We start from the raw sequence: 10,492 nt of genomic DNA, 5'->3' as shown, positions 1-10,492 counted from the left end.
CTCTCTCTCTCTCTGTGTCGCTCTCTCTCTCTGTGTGTATCGCTCTGTCTGTGTCGCTCTCTCTCTCTCTCTCTCTCTCTGTCGCTCTCTCTCTCTCTCTGTGTGTCGCTCTCTCTCTCTCTCTGTGTCACGCTCTCTCTCTCTCTGTATGTCGTGCTCTCTCTCTCTCTGTGTGTCGCTCTCTCTCTCTGTGTGTGTCGCTCTCTCTCTCTCTCCGTGTGTCGCTCTTGCTCTCTCTCTCTGTGTGTGTCGCTCTCTCTCTCTCTGTGTGTCGCTCTCTCTCTCACCCACTCTCTGTCTCTCTCTCACACTCTGGAGCTGGATATCTTACTTACCCATATATCTTAACTGCCCTATACCTACACTGAAATAACCTATACTGCTTACTTCCAGATCTGACACAAGCTTCACACAGGAGACATCGGAATCTCCCCTAACCCAGAAGACAGGTAAGAAACACCTCACCACAACATATAACATTGCGGGAATGAGGGTACCTGGACTGCGGATCAGGTAAGATTACACACACACACACGTAACAATGACTAATTATTGTATAATGTAATACAATAAATAAACTTATGTCAAAAACGAATGTTGTTCTTACTAGGAATTTATTCAATTTATTTTATTTGATTTTTTAAAGCGGGTTGGGGGCGGGACTAGGTGGCGAGTAGATTTTTTGGTTCGGCGAGTAGATTTTTGGGGGATTTGTCGACCACTGTATATATATTGTGACAGAGTCACTGACTCAGTAGGCTGGAATAGTGAATGGAGAGACGCTGCAGCCAGTACACAGAGCGTTAATCTCCTCAGAGAGAGAGCACAGCTGAAGACTGATTAAACAGGGGCTGAACTCATCAGTGAAACAAGTGTTTTAAAAAGCAGGAAGTTGCTCACAAGGTGAGCTTGTTTTTCCACAGAAAGGTGGAGAGACTTCTCCCGGCTAGGAAGCCGTAGCTGTTGCTCTGGTCCCCCAGTCCTGCGAGGAGCTATGCTGCTGGGACCAGCTGGGACCCCAACCAAGGATAAAGATTGCTGCGAGGCTGGCAACAGCCTGCTCCCCGGAACCGTGTTCCTGTTTGCTGTTGGAGCTGCATTACAGATAAGACTTTATTATTATACTTATTGGTTATACTTTGTGTAGCATATGTTTTGGGCATAACCAGATTAGCTGGCTGCCCTGTTAGTAAGGGCTCAAGAAGTGAGTTAGTTTCCCTAACGGGAATAGGCTTTATTTTCTAGAAAGTAGTTTCTTAAAGGGACAGTGCACCCGTACTTTATTTTGGTTGTGGCTAATAAACCACTATAGTTTAAAGTTTCCCATCATGTCTAGCGTCTTACTGACCCCGCCACGAGGCTGTCCTGCCACAATATATATATATAAATACATACATACATACATAAACACACACACGCGTATAGCACTAATCATTTATTCACTTTAGATCTCTAATGTATTTTATATTATGTAAAAAATGTGTAATTTCACAATTATTTGTAAAATTGGCACTTTTTGATATATATGCCTATTACATCACTGAAAGAGAGGTAATAATAACATAATCTAATTTGCATATGGCGCAAAACTGAATAGATTTGTGATTGGTGGATGTTTGCATAAATATATTTGTACACACTATTAGTTATATTACACCTGAGGAAGGGTTAACACCTCAAAACGTTATGCCCTGCCGATCTTTATACAGATGTAACAAATGAGAGAGTTTGTCAAAATGCTCAAATACCTAGCTTGTATTAAAAGGTAATAAGTCCAGAGCATAGATAGGTGTATTCAATATACAAGTGAGTAGGTCCACAGCCAAATATAACCAGAGTTCCCTGAAAACTGAGAGTGAATGAGATAAACCCACCACTCACAATTTCATTGGGAATAATAAGGCAGTAATAAAGGTTAAGACTCACAAACACCTCCTTGTAGGGAAGACGTGCTGCTGCTGAAGTAATCCAGATTGAGATGAGAAGAGTAGAGCACAGACAAAAAACGGGAGTCAGGAGAGGATCCAAAATACAAAAATCTTTAATGGAGTCAATACAGCATAGGAAAAAACCTCCTATGCGTTTCGAACGTCTTGTTCTTTATCAAGGAGTAAAGAACTAGTGCAGATCTGTCCCCTATTAAGCACAGCTGATCCGCCGCTGTTTCGCGCCAAAAAAACGTGATGACATCATGACGCATCCAACTGAGCGCAAGCATCTCAATATGTAACAAATGGTGTTTTTTCACTGAAAACTAGTGCGTATTTCTATTCCTGGACATAAATTAAAAAGGGAGCCAGCAGGCAACCTGGCAGAGAGAGTAACCACCTGCAAGCGAGCAGGTTCCCAGAGGGCTTATCTGGGGAGAAGCTTGGACTAACAACCTGCACCAAAGCGGAGGATGCTTCATTTGTTTGGCAGAGTTATGCTACTTTTTTTGGGTTGTACTGCACTGATGATACTGTATATGTGTATTGCAACCCCCCACCTCACCCCCCCTCCGGTCTGAGAAATAAATAACTATCTTAAACAGAAGTTGATATGTGAATCTCCTAACTGATCCTACCTAGGAGGTCTCTCTGTCACAGACCACCATCATGAATAAGTAGGCTACAATGTTGGACCATCATTACAGTAATTGGAGAATCCATACAACATACTGTAGTAATGAAGTTGCTCAAATATTTCACAATAGCCTCTTCTTTCACTGGGGATGGGTCACTGCTTACCTCTCAATAGGACTAACCTTTTTGTAGAGAAGGCTTTGATTTTATTTCCCTCTTTTTCCTCTCTTCCTTTATTAGTTCTCTTACACAGGGAGGTGGAGATTGCGGGATTTGGTTCCTCTGGTTATAAACAATCTCGGTGTCATTCAGCACCTGATACAGAAATAGGATTCATTTTCAAATAAGTTACCCTGAGTGATGTGTTTCTGTAGACTTGTTTTTTGGATCGTGTTTGATATGTTTTACATAATGTATACAGTATATGCAGAGAAATCCAACAACCATTGTCAAAAAACGATAAACAGAATTAACCATTGGCATAATATTGTGTGAAACCTTCATGGACCAAATTTACTGGCATGCAGAAGAATGCCGATTGATTTATAATATACCACTGCAATTTGAGAGATATTCTTACAACATTTTATTGTATCAATTTGTTGAGGAATTCATTTTGACATAAAATGTGTTCTATAGATAACATACTGAAAATACACATTCACAGCTATAAAGATAGTCGGGCCTAACTTGGTGTTGTGCAGGTAATATAGATCACTTGTGATATAATTTTGACTATCCCTTATTTCCTCAACCGTGCACAACAACTGCCTCCTGGAAAGGCTCTTTGCCCCCTGTGTGTGCGTGGTCATTCTATGGATGCATGCATATATATACACACATATACATAAACACACACACACACACACACACACAGAGCACAAAGAAAAACCCTCATGGTGTAGTATATTAGTGTTTTTAATAAATTGAAGCAAACTTTACGGTCATCTACTCACACACGATGGAGATACTAGTACTGTACACAGACTAAGACCTTGTCTTGAGAAAGGTCTGCATTTAGGAACGAAATGTGGAACAAATAAACGAATGAACTTGTGAAGAAAAAGGCCATGCGAGTGCTTTGTATTCCTCTGCTGATGGAACCCTATGTTTAAACATGTTTTTATTTTACTTTGAAATTTCTGCTCAGCCGCACTTCTGGGAAGTGTCAGTGATCTCCGGCTGCGGACGGAGGCTGCAGCACAGAGCATAAGGCCAGGTCACCAGTGGCCGCTGCGGCGCGCTACAGCGTGCACGCCACACACCACAGCACATCCCACTATGGGGCAGGCCCCAGTGGCTGTGTGTGCACACGCAAAGAGCTGTGACGTGCACGCTGGCAGGAGGACATTTATAATCGTCCTAGGGGCAGTGAAAGGGTTAAAAAGTGACACACAGCATATGCATGCGCATCATTATTGTATTGTATGTCTTTATTTATATAGCGCCACTAATGTACATAGCGCTTCACAGCAGTAATACACGTGGTAATCAAATAAATAACAGATAATATAAATAACAGGTCATGGGAGTAAGTGCTACAGGCATAAAAGTAACATTAAGGAAGAGGAGTCCCTGCCCCGAGGAGCTTACAGTCTATATGTATTATTATTTATCCATAATTATCAGTCATTATGAATGAGCCACGTGTGCTGAGGCAGGTATTTCCTGAAAAACCTGACCTGTTGGTGGCCCTTGAGGACTGGAGTTGGCCTCCCCTGATCTGAAGTTTAACCTCCATATTACAGATACGAATGGGATAAATGAGGCAGTGTTAGGGACCTGCTGAAGATATGCAGATTATCTCATTATTTCTGATTTCTACTGTACATTGTACGGTGCAGAACTGTTGGTACTTTTTTTATCCATCTTAACCTTATTGCTTCTGGTTTGCACCAGTTTCAGCTTCACTAGGCAGGATGGGAAACCAAGCTTAAACTGATGAAGTAGCAGTCTTAGAACGGATTTTCTAACTCCATATTTCCTTAATCCAGTCTTTGCTGTATAAATGGAGTGACGCTGCAAACAAACTCTAGGCAAATATATTACAAGTGGATAGGGGTCTCATATTCAGATGCACACTATGCTCAAACCCCATAAATAATGTCTGCAGCTTATCCACTGTATGACATGTGGCAATAGGTTGAATATAGCAGGTATTAGGGACCTATGAAAGATATGCAGAGGCACTGCTGGTTTCTGCTGTTTGAATAAACACGGTCATAATTAATGAAAGCTACGATCCTACTAAAGATTCTGTTAAACAAACATTTCCTTCTTTATCCCATATGCGTCTTACCTGGAGAGTATCCATGTGCAATCTGCTTAGGTCTACAGTAATATGCATCACTCTGTTACTGGCAGGTGTGCAGTTAATTCTTTTCACGGTCTGTTTAAAAGTTTGTGAAAGAAAAAGGCATCATAAGAGAGCATTCTTATTCTGAAATCGGTCCACGTTGCTTTAGCAAACTAAATGATCCATATTTACTTTGCTAATAAAATCATGCTGAAAATAACCTCTGCGGTAGTTACTCTTATAATAACCTCATCCACACAACGTCACATTTGTATAAAACTCATTTTCGAATATTTACACCATGTTCCTTAGGTGTCAACATTTATATTATGATGGCTCAGATCTGCACTGGCTTTTCTAACTGATTGATAAAACATTAAAGATTTCTTCTGACGGACTACAAATGAAAAATTACCCTTAATATTGCATAAGCTGAATGTTACATTTCTAATGATACAAAAAGTCAAAATTCAACAATGTTAATGTATCTTAGAAAAAAATGACATCATTACATTTTTCCAACTCACCTGTTTAATAATCGGGAGCTTTTCGTCATCTTTGCAGAATGTATGTGTAGGGAAGGTATATATCAGTATATTTCTTTCCTCATCCGGACTTGTTCTATGCGGGATGTGTATTCTTTTCTGTTGCCTTCTCGGTGGAGAAATAAGACTAGAAGAGTACACACCGTATATTATTTTCAGTTGATTATGTACATATTGTAAGCCTTAGGTAAAATATGGAGAAAATTATATGATCCCATACATTAATCATTGAGATCTGCACTGTAGTGCTACTCACAATTGGATTTTCCATTGTTTATATTGTATATGGACATTTCATTTTTCTTTTTTATGTCCCCACTAGTTTTCTCTTTAGTGACCTCTTCAGCTCCAAACCATCCTTAACTCACGGCCACTTTACCTCCTTGGGAACACCTTCAAACATTAACACTTTCACCAAGATACCCTTTCTCCAGAGGGGGTAACTCAAGACATCGTAAAAACATGTCTGTATTGATGATGTTTTATCCCATTTGGGAAAAATAACCAGATACAATAGGTCTTTACATTACACCTTTCTACAGTTCTGGGTTACACATACTGTACTTAATGTTTTTTTCCTATTGCATTGAAACAATAATTTGTGTCCTGGATCCCAACCTGAAAAGGAACTATCTGCAAATAACAGAAATGTTGAGTAAAACTACACACTTTAAATGGTCTAAAAACTATTTGCTTCCCCGTTGCTTTATTCTAATATCCAGAAATTACAGCAGCTAAAGAAAATATCTACTTGAAAGAGGTTTCTGTTGGTTATTGCCGTGAACTATTGGGCAACAAAGAATCAATATTTTAGGCAGGTTTATCCTGTGTAGATTTTGCTATTTTACATTTTATGCTACTGTAAACAGCAGTGTTTTTCAACAGGGATTCCTAGGAGCCCTTGGGTTCCCCAGGCGTCCCTAAAGGGTTCCCTGCAATTTTCAGGTAATTTGAAAAAGGTACCAAATACAGAAGAATTGACAATGCATCTGATCTCAGACACACTATTAGAGAGGGTTGGGGTTCCTTACAATGCATCTGATCTCAGACACACTATTAGAGAGGGTTGGGGATAATAATAATAATAATAATAATAATAGCATGTTTTTGTATAGCACTGCTAGTTATACGTAGCGCTTTACAGAGACATTTTGCAGGCACAGGTCCCTGCCCCGTGGAGCTCACAATCTATGTTTTTGGTGCCTGAGGCACAGGGAGATAAAGTGACTTGCCCAAGGTCACAAGGAGCCGACACCAGGAATTGAACCAGGCTCCCCTACTTCAAACTCTCAGTGCCAGTCAGTGTCTTTACTCACTGAGCCACTCCCTCTCCCCTTACAATGCATCTGATCTCAGACGCACTATTAGAGAGGGTCGGGGTTCCTTACAATGAATGCATCTGATCTCAGACTCACTATTAGAGAGGGTGTGGGTTCCACAGAATTGCACAATATTATTATAAGGTTCGTTAATAAAAATTTAAAAAAGGTGAAAGTCTCTGGAATAGCATGTTCATGATTCAAATGAGCCAAAACATTTTTACATCAACATCAACTAATGTTGGAAACCTTTTTTATGTGGATTTTGTGTAGTGTAGTATCCTTTTCCCCTGCCAAAGAAATAATAGCAAACACTAACAAAAATACTCACCCCAATGTTTTGCGTGTTAAATATCCTCGTATCCATCTCTGAACAACAAGCACTGGTGAATAATGAGCTAAAATATGATTGATAGTTGTAATAATGTCTTTCACTACTTTCATTTCGTCGTGGAAGCAAATCTCCTACAAGAAAACAAGATCAAAATATTCACTGCACCTTGAAATACAAATACAAATGTATCACAGTAAATAGTTTTCTCTATTATTTTGGATGCTAAAATTCTGTTACAGGAAAATGCTCACCTGTGATATAAAACATGGGCAGGTATACGGATAGCCTTGAAGATGCTGGTGATCGCAGCAAAAATGGGTCACGTTTAAAATGGGGTTATCGCAGATGTGAGCAACTCCAGTCCTCAAGGGCCACGAACAGGCCAGGTTTTCAGGATATCTCTGCTTCAGCACAGGTGGCTTTGACAGTCTTTGACTGAGCCACTGATTGAGCCACCTGTGCTGAAGCAGGGATATCCGAATCCTGGGTTAGAGTATATTTTAGTTATAATAAACACAAAATTACCCAATGAATCTGTTCAGTTGCATGTACACTCATTTATGTTATGGAAAGAAGAGATAAGAAAAAAAGAGGTGGTGTATTAGCGCTAGAAGAAATAGTGATGTGACCTCTATAGGAGTGCCCCCTAGTGGCGGGCTAGGCTGCCTGGTGAAACACTGATTAGTACAAATCAGAAAACATAGTATAAACAAAAAGAAAAAACCCGGCGCCTTACAAGTCCAAATAATGAAATTCTAGAAGTCCAATAAGTGTAGAAAAGTGTCCGAATATAAAACCTTTCTGATCCTTGGCTGCCAGATGGTCAGATGCGGTTTCCACCGTGCGTTCCATGATATGTGAAGAAAACACAGAAAGAAATATAGTGCAATACTGCCAACAAATGATTATGGCTGACACTGACTAACAACATACAACAAAGACTAACATTACATACAAAACAATACAAAACAAAACACTACACCACATATAGACAAACAAGGCTGAAAATATAAAAAGCTAATTTAAGTAACATAAGTTAAAAAACATAAAATAGTTAATGTGCGGGATTTCCCCTGAAGAAGTGTGCGCATGCGCACGAAACGCGTACGGTAAAGTTCAAAGCTCAATCTGACGGAGTGACGAGAGCAGCGCGACGGACGTGGATCGGAAACGAGAAGAGTCTTCCACCTCAAGGTCTGACGCCCCAGTGACGGAGTATCCGCCCCAGGGACGCGGAGTAACGCAGGAGTACTCCTAGGAACGCTCCAGTGTGACCGGAGGAGGATTGTGTACCTCTCTGGCCGTTATCCATTGCCTGTATACTTCCAGTATCCTGTGAGTAGGGTTCCGGTTTTAACCCACCGGACCGGCGGTCTCTCAGTCACCCGCACATTAACTATTTTATGTTGTTTTACTTATATATTAAATTAGCTTTTTATATTTCCAGCCTTGTTTGTCTATATGTGGTGTAGTGTTTTGTTTTGTATTGTTTTGTATGTAATGTTAGTCTTTGTTGTATGTTGTTAGTCAGTGTCCGCTATAATCATTTGTTGGCTGTATTGCACTATATTTCTTTCTGTGTTTTCTTCACATATCACGGAACACACGGTGGAAACCGCATCTGACCATCTGGTAGCCAAGGATCAGAAAGGTTTTATATTCGGACACTTTTCTACACTTATTGGACTTCTAGAATTTCATTATTTGGACTTGTAAGGCGCCGGTTTTCTCTTTTTTGTTTATACTGTGGAAAGAAGAGATGCGCTTCAAATGCGCTTCGCAAAATGTGTCCTCAGATTTTTCAAGCTGTCAAGTTGCTTGAAATTTGGTCTACTGTATTTCATCCGAATTTACAGGGCCACCACAGAAATCTTGGGGTCCAGTACAAATGCAAGGAGCAGGCACAACTTTTACTTAAATGGCAGTGTTGCGAGCCCTATTTCACACCTCGCCAGCCCCCCCATTTTACACCACGCGAGCCCCCTCCATCAATTACCCCACTCTCCCTCAATCCCTGACCCCCGCCTCACATATATTTCTCTCCCCTACTCCCCATTTTCCTCACTCCCTCTCCACCCCCTCCCCTCCCCCTTCCGTCAATTACTCCACTCTCACTCAATTCCCTCCCCCCTCACATAATTTCCCCCCCACAAAATATATACCAAAAAAACCCACCCCCAATGCAAAAAACTTCCCACCCCCAAATACATACAAAAAAATCCACAACCCCCAAATATATACAACCCGCCCCCATCTCTCCAAAAATATACAAACCCCCCCAAATACATACAAAAAACCCACCTCCCCAATACATATAAAAAAAACAACGAATATATAAAAAGCCCCAATGCATATAAAGAAGCCCCCACTCCCTCCCAATACATATAAAAAGACCCCCACAATACAATTAAAAAGACCCCAGTTCACCCCAATACATATAAAAAAAGTAGACATACCTTGGGGATTGGGGGACCGGTGGCTGCGGGGTCCAGTGGTCGGCCGCGGCCGGGCCCCGACTCTCCATCAGCTGCAGACCTCCTCACTCTGTGTCCCACGCCAAGCTTCCCGCCAGCGCGCACCAGAAGCTGAGGCGTGCTGACGTCAGAGGCTGGAAGCTTGGCGTGGGACAGGAAGGCCTGCGTCTGATGAAGAGCCGGGGCCCGGCCGCAACCAATTGCAGAACCGGCCGCCGTGCCCCCCACTAGCCTCCGGGCCAACATTACCTTTTGTCCCCCCCTCTTGGCGGCCCTGACGGCCGCACAGGGGGCCCAGGCAGCACCCCCCATCCCCCCCCCCCCCCGTTGGCGGCCCTGCGAATTTCACTAAGTTGGCAGAATGTGTCATGGAGTCATGTGACTTTTAATGCTTGTTGAGTTTCGTTTGGCTAACGTTTCAAACTCACTACATTTTTCTTAAAAAGAGCTAAATTTCACCGGATTTGCAAATATCAGAGAACATTTTGCACATCTCTAATCTTTTTATTTTACCATATGCCAATCTAAACTGAACCATGTTTCTATTCTTCTCCCTAAACCTTACCCATTAGTATACATTAACAATAACCCAAGCATTAAAGGAGCAATTCATGTGATTTCCTTTATTTGTTTTACATAGGTTTTAAACAGGGGGTCTCCGGACCTGAACCCCGTTCATCCCAGCTCTGGGGACCCCCCGCTTCCCGAGATACAGACCTCCAATGGGGGTGCCGGTATCTCTGCAAAGTTTAAAGCTCCAGCGCCACAAGGCCAATAGGAAGCCGCACCGGATGATGTCACAGCTTTTAATTGGCCCGTGGGGCGCAGGGGTTTTGAAACTCCATTACATTAAACTTGCTACCTATGGTGTCCCCTATGTTACCGGTACCACCTATGGAGGAAGTATCTCCGTAAGCAGAGGGTCGCTGAAGCTGAAATTAATGGCATTCAGCTCCGGAG

General features: G+C 41.7%; 1 protein-coding gene across 1 annotated transcript in view; it reads right to left on the bottom strand.

The window, feature by feature from the left end:
* The window catches only part of LRRIQ3 (leucine rich repeats and IQ motif containing 3), a 37,558-nt gene that overhangs the window by 13,930 nt on the left and 13,136 nt on the right, over positions 1 to 10,492 (bottom strand). The window contains 4 exon segments of the mRNA XM_075615812.1: positions 2,747 to 2,879; positions 4,864 to 4,953; positions 5,388 to 5,532; positions 7,056 to 7,189. Coding sequence (XP_075471927.1) covers positions 2,747 to 2,879; positions 4,864 to 4,953; positions 5,388 to 5,532; positions 7,056 to 7,189 — 502 coding nt within the window.

Source organism: Ascaphus truei, chromosome 10, assembly GCF_040206685.1.
Source record: "Ascaphus truei isolate aAscTru1 chromosome 10, aAscTru1.hap1, whole genome shotgun sequence".
NCBI classification, from domain to species: domain Eukaryota; kingdom Metazoa; phylum Chordata; class Amphibia; order Anura; family Ascaphidae; genus Ascaphus; species Ascaphus truei.
This window is presented reverse-complemented; position numbering and strand designations above follow the sequence as displayed.